The sequence below is a fragment of the Calonectris borealis genome, chromosome 1 (assembly GCF_964195595.1).
Source record: "Calonectris borealis chromosome 1, bCalBor7.hap1.2, whole genome shotgun sequence".
Classification (NCBI taxonomy): Eukaryota; Metazoa; Chordata; class Aves; order Procellariiformes; family Procellariidae; genus Calonectris; species Calonectris borealis.
This window is the reverse complement of record NC_134312.1, coordinates 3,331,997-3,350,206: the sequence shown is the minus strand read 5'-3', so window position 1 is coordinate 3,350,206 and position 18,210 is coordinate 3,331,997. Positions and strand designations below refer to the sequence as shown.

General features: G+C 48.3%; 1 protein-coding gene across 1 annotated transcript in view; it reads right to left on the bottom strand.

Annotated features, from left to right (window-relative positions):
- Nucleotides 1-18,210, bottom strand: part of PLXNA4 (plexin A4) — a 432,942-nt gene that overhangs the window by 223,853 nt on the left and 190,879 nt on the right. The window contains exon 3 of the mRNA XM_075142680.1: nucleotides 5,924-6,055. Coding sequence (XP_074998781.1) covers nucleotides 5,924-6,055 — 132 coding nt within the window. The remainder of the gene's footprint in view (nucleotides 1-5,923; nucleotides 6,056-18,210) is intronic.

The window sequence follows — 18,210 nt, the reverse complement described above, 5'->3', positions numbered from 1 at the left end:
CCCTTCTACAAGATGACAGTCAATACTCCAAGAACCCACAAGACAGCAGAGTCAAATGATAGAAATCTGCAACAGCAGTGTCAAAAATTACAGTTTATGGGTGTCTCTGCTGCTTTTAAATCCCCAGGTCAAAAAGTCACACTTATTAGACAATCTCTGCTTTCCATTTTCAAACAAGATCATTTCTGTCTTTTCTGGTTCTGGACCAATGATGAAAAACATAGTCCACACGCAACCTGATGGCTCACAAGCAAACAAATGCAAATTAAAAAGGAAAAACTCTTGAGTTATTTTTAAAACTTGTGATCTTGAGCCAGTGTTTCTGGGGACAGCCTCAAAACTGACAATCGCCTGGAAACAACCACTCCAAACCTAGGAGTTAATGCTAATTGAAATCTTGTGCAAAGACTGCATTTGAAGAAATTAAGCTATAATTAAGTAAAGTTATTAAAGATTGTTTTAACTAATTGATATGATAACATAAGCAGCAGACAAGATTTTAATCACTGGTCATGAAAACAGAAGTAAACTAACCAGTCAGCACCTCTTCCTTCGCAGCTAATTTGCACACAATAATTCTGTTGCAGATAGTGACTCAGTGGCAAAGGGAAGAAGAATAAATCTCAGGAGACAAATAGGTATAAACCTTCCCCATTTTAATGAGAAACAGACACAGAAAGGCCAAAAAGACCCTGTCAACATGATTTGTGATACTGTTACTTAATTTTTACCAAATGTGGTTTCTGCCATGCTTTAGTTGAAGTACATATTTATTTGATATTTCATTGGCAAAGTTTAAAAGAGCCCCCAAAATACGTATCTGCTTCTGCTATGCATGACCCTACCAGTCTCACCTTCAACATACTGCAATGGTTTTAGGGAATGATAGCACTGCACAGATGTGATTTATTCTCAGATCATGGATGAATTTCTGCTAGTTTATAGGGAAGAGGCACAACTTTCCGCTGGAGCATGAAGCTGACTCACCGGCACAAAACAAACCTGCCTGCACAGAGAGGGACAGCAAAACTCCTTCTTTGAGTCAAACATAGGGTTACTCATAAACTGTTTGCAGAACAGAGTCTTCCCTAGCCATTAGTAAACCAAAAGTAGGCGGCAGCTCAAAGCCTTGGGATTTTAATAATATGAAGTTGGGGTCTCTTGCTCTTTACCTTCTGGTTTTTGAGCCTTTAAGTTCACTTTCTCTAGCTCTTCCCTTTGATCCCTCTATATCAAAAGGAAGAGCTGAGATTCTTGTGTCTTGGAGTTGCTTCCCGGTGCTGCATCAGCTTTGCAAAACACACCTAGCACTGGGAGAGACCCAGGAGCCCAACATGCTGAAACAGAGATATTTAGGGGGTGATGGAGGTGACCTTCTAAATATTAGTCCAAAACCACAACAGGAAAACGAGCATCCTGCACCTCCTGACATGTAGATCGGGGCTGCATGTGCATGTCAACAGTTAAGCACCAAGGAGGCAAGGAGGCAATGGTCAGCCTGCAGCGTGGTGGCAGCTGGAAAAGGAGAGAGCAAAGGAACAGGGGTACCAGGGCTGGAGGAGTGACAGAAAAGCAAGTGCAAGTCCATAAATGAGAGGACAGGACCACAAAGAGGGATGGGATCAGAGAGAGAGGCAGGGTTAGTGAGGAAGGGGTGGAAGAAGCATCTTCACCCCTGCAGAGAGCTCCAGAGAGCTTTTAGGCTCAGGCTTCTTGTTTGGGAGGAGAAAGAGATTCAGAGAGAAAGTTAGAGGAGGAAGAGGGACCTGAGGAGGCATGTGCGTGTGTGATGAGGAGCAGAGGAGATGCAGAGTCACTGCAGGCCTCCTTCCCCTGCTCCTCCAGCAGCATTTCCCATCTGCTCCTCATCCCCTTAGATCAGCGTGTGAGGCAGAGGACTCTCCAATGTCTGCGCACCAGAAACAAAGAAGGAAAAAGAAACAGCCCAAGCCTCCAATGTACCGATATCCCCATGACCCCCAGGGAACATCAGGGACAAGTGCCATTCAGATAGATAAGTGAGGAAATTACACCCCAGGGCAGCCCCCTCCCTCTCTCCATCACACAAGACCCTCTGTTCAGTAGGAAACGCCGTCCGGCTTGTAACTCACTTGGAGCCTTTGGGAAGGCTGGGGCTAAATGGCAGATCTCCTGATAAAGCATGACAGATCCCATGCGTGCACCAATCCTTTCCTGCTCTGTTGACAGGGACTTCACGTTCGCACATGAAACACACATACACCCGCACCTCTGTGAAATAACGGGACCTTTGTATACCGCGTCTCTGGGTTTTGGTGACAAGTCTTCCCCTCTCCCTCATTTGATCAATCTCCCTATAAAATATGTATTTATCTATAATGGAGCTCCTCTGATGGTGCAAAGCTGTTCCTGAGAGCACGGCATGTCGATAGCGCTGGGAAGCTCCGCTTGTCCCCTCTCAACATTCACGGGAGCTGCAAGGGAGGACCTGTTTCAGCCACAGACCACAGGGCTGAGCTGGGTTCCCGGTTCCCCTTGGAGCCCAGGGAGTTCAGCTCCAGATGAAAAGCCCCATGTGCAACCCAAGGACCCTCCAGCGCACTGGGGAAAGTGCTCCCATGCAGATGCTGACCTTAAAAAGACTAGGGGATATATTTTTTTGGCAACTCGAGAAAGCCTCTTCTTGTAGCCAGGTTTATTGCGACAGCTCTTTAAAGGTGTTTCAAGTTAAAGGATGCCTTGTTGAGCTGAGCCCTAACACCTCATTGCAGAACAGTTTGGGGCATGGCTAAAGCAATACTTGCTGGGACTGCCAGAGCCACGATAGGACTGGGACAAGCTGGAGAAACTGGCTTTATCACTGGGGTTTCCATTCCTGTTGAGGACTGGTGAGTGATGAAGCTGAGCCTGGCAAAACTGCTTTTAATGGAGCAGCAACAGAACCACTCTTATCTCGGGGGCACAGCCAGGGTTGAGCCCAGAAGACGGAGGGAGAAGAAACCTCCTCCTTCCCCAGGGATAGGACCAACCCCAGTGCCTGCCTGCCTTTGAAAAGGTCAGGTCAAGCCATCACCCTCCTGTCCCTCATCTCCACAGACCTCACAATACCAGGGGATTTCTGTGGGCAGTGAAAACCTCTGATAAGTCAGAGCTTCATCCATTTATGAAAAGAACTGTACGACATGGCTTGTATAGCGGATAGGATATATCCTCCCCAAGGCCAGCCTGCACTCCTCCACGCTGTTCGTAGCCCTGCCTCCAGCGAAGGCAAACCCCTGCGCCCACTCTCAGCCACCGAGGGCCTACAAATGTTAATTCATTCGAGCACTCGAAGTGCGTTATATCATGAGCACACAGAGAGCGACCGTATTGCCGTGACGGCAGCGCTGTCATTCGTATTGCTTGCTACGTCGCAGATAAAATCAGAGAGGCAAAGGCTTCTGTAGTGTTGAGTGCTTCATGAAATCAGATCAGATTTTAAATAACAATAGTCCATACCCTTTTCATTAACCTCTCTTATACAGACAGCTTTGGGCTTCAAAGCAGGGTAGGGGGAGATGATTGAATAAATCACAGGGGACTCAGGGCTCCTGGGTTCTCTACGGGGCTCCACCAAAAACTTGTGGTCCTAAAAAAACCTGCCTAAGCTTGTGCTTCAGAATAGCCAACCATAAAATGAGTCTGTTCACGTTGTAATGGTCAGGGAAGTGCAGGTAGTCAACATACCAGCAAGAATATGTTCTTGGAAGCTTCCAGAGGAAAAAGAAGTTGCTTCTCTTTGTTCCAGATCTCATTTTTTTAAGGAAGCAAGGGAGTGAACAGGGCTGTCCCATTGCCCTCTCCTAGAGAGAATCAAGGCAGCTCCTGGGTGTGTTATGAGACCAACCAGCCCAATGGAGCCAAATGTATTGTCTCTGTAAATTTGAAGGGCTGCACAAAGCCAGTGGTAATATCTGAGGTGACCTGTTACCAAATGGACCTGCACAAAAAGGACACTGAGCAAATCTGAAATCAGTGGATTGATTATTAGCATATCATCACGGTTAAGGGCTTTGACCATGTGGGGAGCGCCGTTCTGCTCAAAGGAAAGAAAGGACCCACAGAGTAAAAGGATGAAAAAGAGGAATGGTGCCTTGACCAAAGTCTCGCAGGAGCTTACAAGCATCACTTGCCTCCAGCTTCCCACCCCATCCCAACAGATGACTGGGACTGTTTTCACTTCAGCTCGGGAGGTGACATCCCATTCTTGCCCAGCATGGAGCAGGTGAGAAAGCAATCCCTGCTCTGTCATCACGTCCTTTCTCCTGAGTTATCATCATCTCGCAGCTTCTTTAATAAAGAGGAATTGCTCCCCTCCCCACTCTGAATTTGAGGTATAAATATCCATAGCTCAAGGAAAGGGTTGGAGACATCGCAGAGACACAAAACATTTAAAATAAAATTATTCAAGCAGAAGAAATGACAGTCATAGATTGGAAACTATAACTCCCCGACTTTACATGGGGAGAAGGATAGCCAGCCTGCCACACCTGAGCTCCTGGACCACAGCAACCCTGCTAAACACCTCCCTCCAAAAACCGTATGTATCCCTGCCTTATGGGCCAGGAGAAAACTTCTCCTAGCTTAGGTAAAGGCTAATAATTTCGGTGTTAGCCACAGCCTGGAAAACAGTCACCTGAAGAAGATAGGAGGAGGGTCTATAAAATCATGGCAGGTGAAGAGGGAACGATTATTCACTGTTGCTTTCTTTAAGGCAGGAATTAGGGGGTGGTAAAACTGCCATGAGGGTGGGTAAGAGAGGGGGACATTAATGGCCCATCTCCATCCCGGAGACCCCTGACTGTTGACCACTGGAGCGCAGTGCTGTCAGAGGGTCGGAGCACAACACACGACATCTAGGGGAGATCTTGGTGATCTTGCCTAGGGAACTGGGCAATAGTGGGAGGAAACCACATTGCTCTGAAAGTGCTATAGGAATGTGTGCTCCCAAGCAAGACATCCTCCAGGCAATTCATGAAGGCAATAAGAAGCATATCAAGTGGGTGTTTTATGTTTGATGCCACTTACATGATCCAAGGTCAGGTGGCTAATACTTGCTCAATGAATCATCGAACCTTAATGTATGGGTGAACACGTCACACTTGGACTGGTGGCCTCCAGCTGAACTGAAGCTGCTCTGTAGGGCACCTGCCATCACCCTACCAAAACCCCTCATTGCTCCCTTTTGTCTGTGGATCGAAAGCTCCTCACAAGCACTCATAAATCAACCAGTTATGGTATTTCAAGGCCCTGCATGTCCACAAGACTAATTATGTACAATGAATTTCTTCATGCAAAATTATTTCCTCCTCCCATCCCAAGCAGCAAACTTCCTAAGGCCAAGCACTCTACTGAAATCAACCAGACTTCCATGTTGAACACCCAGATTGGTCCTACCCTGGAATCTAGCTGGTATATTTTCAATAATAATACTAATAGCACAACAGGAACATCACACTAAACTTGGCCTGCACCCTGGCAGGCAGCATCCTACACACTTGATCACTGTGTCTCAGAGGCTCCAGCTTCTCCAAATACTCCAGTTGGAGCCAAATGATTCAGCGTTACACTTGTCCGTATCTGTGGCAGGTGTAGCCACAGTTCGAATGAGGGTGGAGAGCAATGTGATATGCAGCAGCAACTCCTTGTCAGGTAGCCAGTAGGACCTGTACTGCATAAGGCAATGCTGGGGGTGGTTTCTGCTCCCTTAGTTCTCTGCCCCTGGCCCCTCAAAAATTGCATCAGTGTATAAATGCAATGGTTTCTAAGCACGAAAAATCATGAGATCAACAACGGAGCACATCTTTGCAGGAACTGTGTTCAGAACTTCATGTGCAATTCTGATGTCCATAGCATGATCAAGCTAAAAGCTTTCAAAGCACCATGGACTGACAGAGCTTCTTACCTGCTTCTCAGACATGATGTAGAGATGTTCATGATCCACTGAGAAGGCCATATCCCGTAATATGGGGCCAGTATCCACCACCTGCACAATCTCATACTCCAGCGTGTTCTTGGTGGTGCCGTCCACACGGATCTGCAGAGCAAAAACAAAAGCAGGGAGAGAACATGAGTATTTTTCCTCCTTCCATGGAGACTGTAGAATAATCATTGGAGAAATGCATTGTGGTCCAGGTCTTTTGGACGACAACCACTGTCATCACAAAGTGAACTTTTCCCCTGCCTCCTCACTTAAAGGATGAAGCAGGTTTAACTGCTTCTGCTAGCCCCATCAACACAAGAACACTGTAGAACAATCCAGAGCCTGCTTGCTTTCATCTGGCACTATCACTGTGTTACTGTCATTGCCTGGACAAATCTACCGAGCTGAAAATGATGGTACAAAGGGAAGAATTTGTGGTCATGATGAGCAAAAGATACAAAAACACAGAAGATTCTGGAGGACTGACTCACTCAAATGCTAGTCAGACAATATTATTGTTCTCATTGCTAATATTCCATGGGGCAATATATTATTGCAAAGCATACAACACAACACAGACTATTTCTTTTGTTGATTACATATATCAGATATTGAAATCAGTCCTGCACAAATATGGCACCTAATGATTCCAGTCACATCTCATAAAAAGGTGTCACTTAGGAACATCAATAACTAGAATTATGAGAAGGAACCAGACTCACAGTCCCAGTCTATCCCTGACAGTGACCCAGCGATAAAGAAGAAAATGCACAAAACACCAGAGTTTTCTGAACCAGTCTAAAACCAATTTCTAGACATTGGGGTCAAAAGCACCTGAAGAAGGTTTGTAATCCCTTTCAATACTACAATCACCATTCAGGATAATCTAGCTATCCACAGGAGTGTCGAGTCCTTCTGGATCTTGTGAGGCTCTGTACTTCAGCAAACTCCATGGCCATGTGTTTCGGAATGCATCCACATCCCTTATCTCCCTTGCTATGTTTTCAATGTGTTGCCTTTCACTTCCAGAAAATCTTCTATCCTGCAGCAACACAAACATTACAGCACCCTTCCCCAGAAGAAACAAACTTGTAGTAGATCTGCTTCGTGCTCCACATCATGATCTCCATACCTTCCTGACCAAAGGCAGACCAAAGTCTCCCAATCCCTGGTTTGCACTTGTGCAGTTTGATAGCTGAGCAAAAATACCCTTCCCACCCGAAGGAAATAACAAGCCATGGAGAACTTATGGTATCAAGACCCATTGCCACTGTTCCCTGGCACAGTCCATGAGCTTGTTCCTTCTGTATCAACCTTTCAGCCTAGAAACTGAGCCTGAATCATCTTCTATATTAGAAAGGCAAAGAGAAAAGAAGAGAGGGAATGACAAAGGGTCAGGAAAGCCTGCATGAGCAAAGGGCAACAATGATACAGATTCTTATCTTTGTCCTTCCTCGATCTCCCCACCTACTGTATGACGACAAAGAAATCTTATTCCCCCAGGAAAAATAGGGGAAATAAGGCAGAGAGGAGTTAGAGCAAAGGGTGTGGAGGGTGTTCAGGGATGCTCAGATCCCACGTGCTCTCCGTCAACCTCCGCAGAAGTGGGTGCAGGCATTGGCTGTTGGGCTGGTCAAATGACCCTGGAGGATTTGCAGTTAGTTTGTCATCTTGATGGATCTGGTGATGACAGCAACACACTGCGCAGCATCAACACAGAAAGAGGTCAGGGCCTGAAGCCCAACCCCGAGCATCCATGCCTCCCGCTGGCTCTGACTGCCTGGGAGGAAAGGGCTCACTCGTGTTTATGGTCCCTAATGGGTGAATTCAGCTCCTCAGACCCTCCTTGAAAGTGGACACTGATGTGATTCACCCATGAGGTCAAGGGCAAAGAGGCCAAGGGGCTCAGCATGAGTCATTCCTCTTAGAAAGGAAGGAGGCAGAAAGGGCTGCAGGTTGGGAAACACAGGAGTCTCCCTGTTGGGGCTCTGCCCAGAACAGCTCGAATGTCCCCACGGCAGGAGCCTTTCCTATTTCCCAGGAGACTTTCCTGCACCAAGTTCTCACTCTCAGGGAGCGGCCGCTGAGCTTTGTCTGCTGTTTCAGCTCTGCCTCCCTCCCCAGTCCCTTGTGGCTGCTCGTCCCTGTCAGAGGGCTGCAGAAGATCCTTGCTCTCCCTGCTGATCGCTGTGCTAAACAAACCTTACGTCTTTGCTGCTTTGACCTTGATTTTTCAGCATTGTCAGGGGCAGATCTGGAGGCCACTAGATATGTAAGCAGCCAATTATCACCCCAGGGCTCAGTCACTGTCCTCAGCCTTTGCTAGGGCCCATTAGAGGAGAAAGAGCTCCGAGATGGAAGAGGCAGGCTGGAGAAATAGTCGGCTGGAGTTAACAAACCACGCAGACAGGAGGCACAGCCCCCGGGGATCTCCCCTATGCATTTGGTGCAGGTAAAAGATTGCAGAGGTTTCACACCAGGAAAACAGAGATACTCAGGAGTGATTTAACAGCTATTGCTAGCCTAATTGCCTGCAAAATCATTATTTTGCAGAGAGGGAGGGAGGGAGGAACAGGGCTCATTCCACCGTACATGTGCAAACACACACACGTGCACTCATGCACACACAACCCAACAACTCCAAGTGCAGAAACCTCTCTCTCTCGTTAAAGCTCGTAGCTAAGTAAAAACAAAATTGAGAAGAAGGCCAGAAAGTCTGGCAGACATTCACCCACGCTGCACAGACGATGCAAGTCCTGAGCCAGCAAAGAGGTGATTATCGTAGCTTGCATCCAGAAGTCTGGCCCTGAACTTAAGCCATCCCTTTATCTGTCTTAACCTCTGGCTTTCTTATGTTCGACCCCAGGCACAGCGCCCAGAGGATCTCCACCTTCCCTGCACATTCTTCTCAGTCCTGAGCATCAAAAAAACACAACAGCAATTTCTCTTAGAGAGAGATTTATTCCTTGTTCCCAGGCACCCACTAGAATTTGAGTTAGCAAAAAAAATCAAAAGAAGAGCCTGTGAAGGGGAAATGAGAAGATTCTCATCAAAGCCTGCAAGCGATCACCGCTAAAGTCAGGGACACAGATACAATCTCTGCTCAGAAAGCTCCCCAAGTTGCCAATTGCAGGGAATTTGAAGCATGCACCAGCAGTTTGCTCTGTTCCTGCTCTTCTTTGCCGGCATCAGCCACAAGCCTCACGTGGAGCTGGGGTGCTGGGAGAGATAGAGTTTTCTTCTGGCTGAAGTATGGGTATTCTTATATTCAAGATGTTCTTCTTAGACTGTGGGATTAGAGCCTGACTGACAGTCCACTGGGGATTTCTCCTTGAAACTGCCTGTGAACCATGAGCACCTCTGCAAGGCAAGAGGAAGGGGAGCAAGAAGCGATGGAGAGGGCTCCAGGACCATACGCGAGTCTCAAAATGCTCAGACCGCCACCACCAGATGTGTGCACACTCCTCCACAAACATACTCATCACCTCCACCGCAGGAATACCTGTTCCCACTGCCTACACGTCTGTCCTGGACAGGCACACGCTCCTTGGACCACAAGATGCTCTACTCAGCACCCCTTGCCCTCCTTTAACCCAGCACACATGTGCAGAGTTCCTGGGGACCAAGGCGCCCAGGCTGCACATTAATCCTGCTTCCCGGAAGGCTGTACTCACTGGGCTTCGTTCTGCAAAGCCGGCTGCTATTAAAACATCAGCATGATGCTTCCCGAAGGTCAACTACCAGGGGACCTATTCTGGCAGCTGTTAGTTTGTTTGTCTGAACATTATCTAGGTCTGGCTGTTTATTTACATCCATTGAAGTATCAGACAATAAATATCCTCTCCCAGTAGCAAACAGATGCTTGCACTCGAATGTTCTGGCTAGCGCTGTCTTCAAAATGATCTCCTTAATGAGCAAACAACACCATTAATCTTTAAAGACACAGGCTCTGGCCTTCCCTGAGCTCCCACCCTGGCCATGGCTAGCCCTACAGGCATTCTGGCAAGGAGCCCACGGGTCTGGTAGATGAAGGAAGGTAAAAGATACCTTCCATCACTCGACTGGTGCTTTTCAGCATTATCTGGGTCTCCCCAGCTGCTGTGGGGTCCACAGGAGGGTGATGCTTGGGTACAGTCTCCCAGGCAAGGTGGTGGCAGATGCCTCAATCACACTTCTAAGAGGGAGGTGGGTTTTAGAGGTTGGGATCATATGGTTATCGAAGAGAGGGACACAATAAACCCCTCCAAATCATGGGTATGGACTCAAAAGCATCAAAGAAAAGCAGTGGGGTTGGAGGACAAAGAAGGAATTGGTGCCAGCAAGAATTTAGTCCCATTGCTGGAAGATAAACCATGATCATGGCAAGAAACAAATATCTTTAAGCTCACCAGAGCAACAGAAACACCTGCCTTCCAGACTGGAGCATCAATCCTGCCCCTGGTCTGAGAGGGGCACCTCTGTTAGCATGTTATTCCTCCACTAAGCTGGATGGGGACAGCCTCTTTTGGAAAGCCTCATTGTGCAGGTGTGAAGGCTAGGTGAGAAAGAGATGAAGTGACCGAGCATGCCAGCAGCAGAGCTGGGAAAAGCTCTCCCAAACCCTATGTCTACATTAGCAAATAACATAGTGTAAAAGGAGTTATCTGAAAGGACTTGTTTCTGCTAAAATCTAGCATCCATACTAGATGTACTTCAGGAACTTTACTTCAGACCCATCAAAGTCTGATCCTGTAGACTAAACCAGCGTTTGGAACATGTTAACATCATCCAGTTTTGTTCTATCCAAGAAGAATCCAGTTTGTACACTTTAAGACTGCTCTGCTATATGAATCACAGCAGATTAAGCACCGACAACTGATTGTCTTCAAAATTGGCTTCAGACTCACTCCAAAAGCACATTCCTGAACCAGGACTTCTGCTACCACCTCACCTCTATTTTATTGTCCCAACAGCTTGGACTGGTCACTGGCAGCAAAAGAATGGATCGTTTCCACTGTGTTAATTGAGCTCAGCTGTTTCCTACACTTCTAAAACCATCACCTCCTGCCCAGAGCATCACTCCTGGCCCAACAGAGTCAAAACGAGACCCTCTCCATTAACTCCTTTGTATAAAGCACTTGAAACCAATTTAGGACTCCTGAGAGTGTGGTCAGGAGCAGGATCATGATGGCTGGCCAGGCGGACAGCAGGAGCAGACGCTGGTTGGATGATAGTAATTACAAATAATTAAATGAATAACTAAGTGGAAGAACTGGTGAACCATGGCTCGCTCAGCCAACCCATACCTCCCCACCACTCTGCTTTTGTGCAGCGTCAGCAGCCCCCAGGCTGATGAAGTTAAAGGGAATTCATCATCGCCAGCCCCAATGCTTCCAGCCGGTGCTCCAGCAGCTCCCGCTCAAGTCATGCTGGTGGCTTATTTTGGCCATGAAATTGCCCCAGTTCCCAAGGGAGGTGAGTAATTGGCTGCCAGGAAGATTGCAAGGATGGATTTCAAAGGCAAAGCCCCGCAGGTCACAGAATCCATCCCTGTTGTCTCCTCCTGGATGCAAGGGAGCGAACACGGCTGTGGCACTGCCTCTGAAAAGAGGAGAAATATTTTTGGGCAGGGGACGCCAGACCTGGTAGGACAGTCTCTGTCCTCTTTGTGTCCCGAGGCATCCTTCTTTTGTCCTCCCTGCCTCTCCTTCTCCCAGCGCTTCTCGCTGAAATCGCCATCATTATTTCCTGCTGTTGGATTAAGGATCTACAAACCTCATTTCCAGGAGATCCAAGCAGCCCTGGAGCCCAGCACATCAATCCAGGCTGCTCTGAGCAATGCCCAGCCACAGCCTTACGACTGCACAGGGGCCTCTAATACTTCATTGCTTTTCCAATATCAGTTCTTCCCTGGTTTATGAACCTAATGTTCCCAGGTGGATGCTGGGACTGCTGGCTGCTGTTCCTGGCATGGCGAGGGGGCAAAGACACAGCAGGCAGCGTATGATCTAATGTCAGGCCGTTATGATGATCATCTATTTCTGCTTTTCCATTGATTTGGGTTACATGATGTAGCTCTATTGATCTCAGCAAAGACGGGGAAGGGGCTGGTGACACTCCATGCTCCTCCTATTTCCCTCTGTTTTGGCATGTGTTCTCCAGTCAAATAATCCGTTCTAATTTGCCTAAAGCCTATTAACAGGGGATCAATTTCTAATAAAACATGGCATTTCAATAGCCCCATCTATCTACCGATCCAAAAGGCTTTTAGAAACGCTAACTGAAAAAGCAAGGGGTGAGGTATCTCTTTCTCGTGCCTAGTAGTCAGCAGCCAGCAGCCCTCTCTCTTCTCTTGTACAGATGTTTTAAGGTGCTGCGAGCCCATCCAAATACAGATCGCAGAGCACCCTCAGCCATATGGAGAGCAGGATCCTGGAAAACCAGGTGTTTATTCTTCTCAACACTCATGCTTTCAATGCTATCCCGACCCCGATGTGTCACGATGGCAGCCACTCTCACCAGAGTGATCTGGAGAGGAGAGGAGAGTAAACCCCAGCCTTTTGCTTCCAAGGAAGACCCACATCCTATACTTGCAAGTGCCCTCCAGCTTTTACCCTGGCAAGACTCACCTCTAAAACTCTGTCCCAAGCTCATCAGTGTCTGTGTGATCACTCCTCCAATTATATCCACAGACCCAAAGTTGTACACACAAAAATAGCCCTGCAGAAGGCACCTACAGGCACAGCATGCTCACTCTATGGAATGCATATGTACACCTGAGTGCACACATCTGCTCCACACAACAGAAGGGACAGCGAAGCGGCTTGGTCTTGCAATCCCTTCGGGTTCCTGGTTTACATTTCTTTTGTCCAGAAGATCTAAATCTTTTGGTTAGCAAGCAAACAAGACTTATTCGCTACAGCATTACAACAGCCAAGGAGAATGGTTCTTCCCCCTTCTCCATCCACAGAGTTCCCAAGGCCTTTTTTCAAAAAAAAAAAAAAACAAAAATAGGATTTTCAAGAAAACAGCTTCCCTAGAATACCGCTGGCTAACCCCTGTCATCTGCAGGCATCGCACTGTAATCCCCACTCCGTACGTCCTCAGCCGGGCAGGGAGCATGGGTGGCTGCACTGGGCAGGGCCACGGGGTCTAATCCCTGCAGAGGAGACACCCACTGATATCTCGTGTAATCCAGCCAGGCTGCAAAATTAGGTCAAACAGAGACCTCCCTGACTGCTGGATAGGAGATCTCCCTTGTAGGGCAAGTGCAGCACACCGAGGCAGAGGAGGATTCCTCTTACTTCAGCAGGGCCAGGAGAAAGATGGGACAAGATGTTGATAGCCATCTGGTTTTGGTTCATGGCATAGGTGTTTTTGTTTCATGGTGGGTCAGTGTCACAGCAGATCAAGCATGCGATGATGTGGGCTATGATGCAATGAACCTTCTGCTTTGAACCAGTGGGTCCTGCAAGTCAGGAGACGAACTCCTAGTGACAGAGGTCCCCTTTCTTTCATAGTCCTCGGTACATGACTACTGTGCCAGACCACTGTGGTTTCCCACCAACTTTTATAGTAAGAGATACTCCCGGCTGCAATGGATTTACGATCTAAATTAGACATAAATAAAAGACCAGACTTTCATTCGGGGCTTGGACAGCACCTAGCACAGTGGGTTTATGACTGCTGCTCCCAGTACTATAAAAATAATAACTACAGCTTGAAGTGTGGCCAGCCAGGCTGTACCTGGACTGCAGGGCTCACCCCAAATTGAAACAGCTACAGAGCTGGAAACAGAGGGAAAGGGAAGGAGATGACCAGGTCCTTCCTCTCCCTCACCAGGGAGAGCGTGTCAGGTGTATGTAGTTTTCACATTCATGAGCCAATTGACAGATGACATCACTTTTGAAAGCACGGTTTACACACGCTCCCCTGGCACTCCCTGATTGATAAATTAGACACTCATGAGCCACGTGCTAATCAATGCAAATCATTATTTTGTAACAACACAGGGCAAGCTCGGCAGAGCTCATTTTTCAAGGTAATGGCCTGCCAAGTGATCAGTGTTCAGCAACAAGCCCTGCCAGGCGATCTATTAACAGGCTGCTGGCACTCACCTATGGCACAGGGCTGAGGCCTTTGCTGTCCAGTCCCCACCAAGGATGGGGATGTGCTGCTTGGTGAAAGAGCCAGAGCCCTGAATCTGCTATTCCTCCTTCTTCCTCTCCACGAGCCATCACAGCTCCTGGACCTTGCCCAGGCTTTGCTGACAGTGGCCACCTTGGTCCCAGACATCTGGGGTACACGTGCTCTTGCTGCCCATGAACACTTGTTCTCCACATACCCCAACCTAAAATAAAAGTCATTTGAGACTGAAAAATTGTGTTTTGCCCTCTCTCAATGGAAGATGAAGCAGGGCACTCAGTCCCTGGAAACTTCATGCTGACAGCAGTGGCATCTCTAAGAGCTGATGTCTGCATCAGGCATGTGTTTGGCCAAACGAAGAGGCCATTTGAACACTCTAGCCGTCAGATTTTACATCCAAGCTTTTGACTTCAAGCTCTTACAAGCACTGCCCAGCTGAGTGAGTACTTTGGGAGAATGCAACTACATCAGGGAAAGACCTGCCACCATTGACCTTTCTGCCAGAGCAAAGGGAGGGCAGGAGCATGGGACAAATCTGCTCCTTCCCCAAAGAAGTCTGTACAGGCTCTGTGTCTGCTTCCCAAGCTCCACGGGATTTCAATCCCGCAGGCAACAGAGCAGAGTCTCTCCATCCATGGGTTGCTTTATCAGGCACATACATACCTTACCACAGGTGCTCTATAGAGCACCTCCAGGTCCTCCACAGAGAATAAGGGTTCTCTATTTGACATTCCCAGAGGTAAAGTTCAGTGCTCACAGAGAGGATCCTGTTGCTGGATGCTCATATTTATGATCCCAGTGGATAATCTCAAAGGTCATCCTAGTGCCACTCCGTTCATGTGCACTACAATGAGGGTTTTGGATCCTGCAGCTGACTGTCTGCAGCACACCTGGAGCTACTGTACAGCAATAAAGTCATCTCCTGCTCCTCACAGCACCCTATTGCATGAGCTGAAAAGGAATCCCTTGCACCTATTAGCTCTGTAGGTCTTCTGATACATCATGGACTTGTTCCAATTTTCCATGGGGCAGGAGTTCACATGTACATAAAGCCACTGGCCATAGCAGGAAAGGTACAGATCTCCAGGCGCTTTTGTTTTTCCCAAACTAGTGGAATTTCATTTACACGGCCAACGTTTTGGGGAGGAGACGGCTATTTTTTGAACATTTACCCCTTTGCTGCCACCAGTCCTGGTTCTTCATAAAAAGAATGTAAACAGATGCTTTCAGTCAGAGTGGGTTTTGATTGAGATTAAGGAAACAACAATGCAAAAAAAACCCCAAACATGAAAATGAAACTTTTACATGCAAGAGCATGGGTAGCAGCTCGTGGGGTGCGCAATCCAAAATGCTCGCCTGACTCTGGTCAACTCTTAAGCAGGGGTCAAACTGTAGATCAAAACAATTCAGACAAGAAGCACTACCAGAAAGGCTCAAAGCCCTGCATGCTTTTGGTTCAGAAATACGCAGAAATGTAGCGTGTGTGTGAATGGGACTGACCGAGACAAAGATATCAACTTAGTTGGCCTGGAATAGAAATACTTACATGGAATTGCTCAGAAATTGAGGCAGATAGTAATACGGGATGGTATGAGGACAGATGGATTGCAACTTGGGCTGGATCATGAATACAAGTTCTTTATAAGTGTCTGTTCATGGAGCTGAGGGACCAGATTCCTCCCAGAGATGAGCTCATCCCGCCGTGCCGGGAACGCGGTGACCCGGAGGGCTGGGAGCCCCGCGGTGGGGGGTGCAGAGCCGCACCACAAAGGGCCCTTTGACTGTGGCTAGACGGGGTGAGCTTTGAGACACCCACGGATCCTCACGACATAGTGTCACTTGAGAGGAAGCCAGCTGCCCTTTGGCAACGGGAGGCATGCACGCATGCGGAGACCCGGGCACCCGCATGGACACATGGGCAGGAGAACACGCAGGAGCACACAGATGGGCACGGGCAGCAGAGCACACATCAACACAGTGACATGCAACAGGGTGGAAATATTTGAGCAGGCAGGGGTGTGGAGGCACCCATCAACACATGCACACATGCGTGCACACACCCTGTCCACCGAGGCTCATCTGCCTGGACTGAGGATGCGCTCACCAACACGCCACAGGGTCTTGGTCACGAGCAAGGGGACGTGGGGTATTGTAAAGATGAGCACACGCATGCACCCAGTGTATATTCACACCCAGCAGAGTCTGGGGTGGGAGCACACGTGGACGGCACAGGCATCCCCACAAAAGGACCTGCTCCCTGTAGCAGACAACACAGGGAATCCGATCTGAATACCGGCATTTCCACACTCATCGGGTGGCGCGGTGCCCTGTGCAGCTCCAGGCATCAGCGAGGGCAACAAGCTCAATCATAGCCTGTCACATTCAATCTTGGAGATATACAGATGCATTTGCAATTTCCCTTTGCAGCCTATCAGAGGCGGACTAAAGCTCCTGCTTTGCTGAGGATTTGGGTACTTTCGCTATTTTCTCTAAGCAAAACAAATAAAAAAAATCGTATCCCGGAGATTACATCGCTGGTCAAGTAAGATTCTCTGTTCTTGCACCAATGTTTGTGTGAGGTACTGATGACTACAGAGAGATGCAGAGAGTGATGGGCTGTGAGTGCATAACTGAAACCAGAGAAACCTGGGGGCCGGAGCTCTTTGCTCACTCCCTTGCTAAGAGCTAGGGGCTGGACGGGTGGATGGAGTCGTGGCTTGAGAACAATTCCTGTCAGCAATGCGGGGACACGTTATCTCCAAGGCCAGTGGAAAGGGGAACCTGAAAGAGAAGCTCTCCAAAGAAATCAGCCAGCCCAGACTCTGTCCAGTCCTTTTTGTCAGTTGACGTCCCTGGGGCTAAGGTCGAGATAATGAGGTCCCACATATCTCTGGGCCCCAGCCCCACTGACAGGCTTGTGCTCTGCAGAGGTCATTGTAATTCAATTGCTGACTCTTTCAGCCGCTGGGTTTCTCAATGCCAAGGTGACCTATTAAGAACTTAATATCAGATAAAAACATCCCTTGAAGCCTTTCTAACCTTCCTAATCTATGTTTATCCACAGAAAAAAAAAAAAAGGAAAAAAAAAGGAGAAAGAGTGAATGCTTATCTTCCAATATTGCGTCAGATAAAAGGGAACTACCATCTGGGGTCAAAGCTCCACATTTGCCTTTTCTCCTTTTCATGCAAGCAGTCAGAAACAGTGGATGAGGCCTCTTCCATTCAGCTCCCGTAGACTGATCCTCCACTGAAGGTTGCTCTCATCTGCTGATCCACCAACGGTTCCCCTGTTTTTGTCTCTGATGTCTGACCAAGGGACATGTCCCTCTGCAGGCCGGCCTCAGCACAGACCACGTTTCTCACCAGCCAGTCCCAAATGAGTAGCAGTGGTCCCAGCAAGTGCCACCGCTTCCATCAGCCAACCTCCATCAAGACCAAATCCCTCAGCAGCCATCTCTGCTCAGCTGTGTCTCACTGAGGCCTTCACCTTCCCAAAGCTTTCTCTCACCTCCCATCAACCAGTGCCTCATTAATGACCCAAAGCCACCTCTCATGCTTTTTTTCTCCCAAGGCCACCAGACAATTTGTTGGTCCTCTCCAACATCGCTTGGCTGGATTCACCTGCAGTCTCCAGCACTGAGCTACAAGATGTTCCTAGTCACTACTGAAGGGATAGACAGCCACCCCTCCAAACTCCTGCAGAAAAGACCACATCAAACACATCCCTGCTCAGTCCCTCCTTCTCCATCTCCTCAGTCCTTCCTGAAAGGACCACCAACAACCTCAGCTGGTGGCAGCTTCCAAAAGGCCCTATGCACTCTATGCAGCCATTTGGCTTCATCAAGTCTGTCCCCCTAGGATCCCCAAAACATCCAGCCACCTGTGCTGAGAGCCACTGCTGTGCCCTCACACGAATGCCTCCACTTCTGAGGATGCCACATGAGCAAACGTGAATGGTGGGAGGAAAGCGTTAGCAGCCCTGGCCCTCGCTCCACCTCAGCTAGGAGAGTACAGAGAAGCAGGCATAGGGGCTCTCAGCTCTGGGGCAGGAGGATGAAGGGCACTAGGATATAGAGGAGACGTGCAATGAGAGAGAAGAAAAATGGTCCCAAGCCCAAAGAGCAAAACCCTGCTCCTCCACAGTG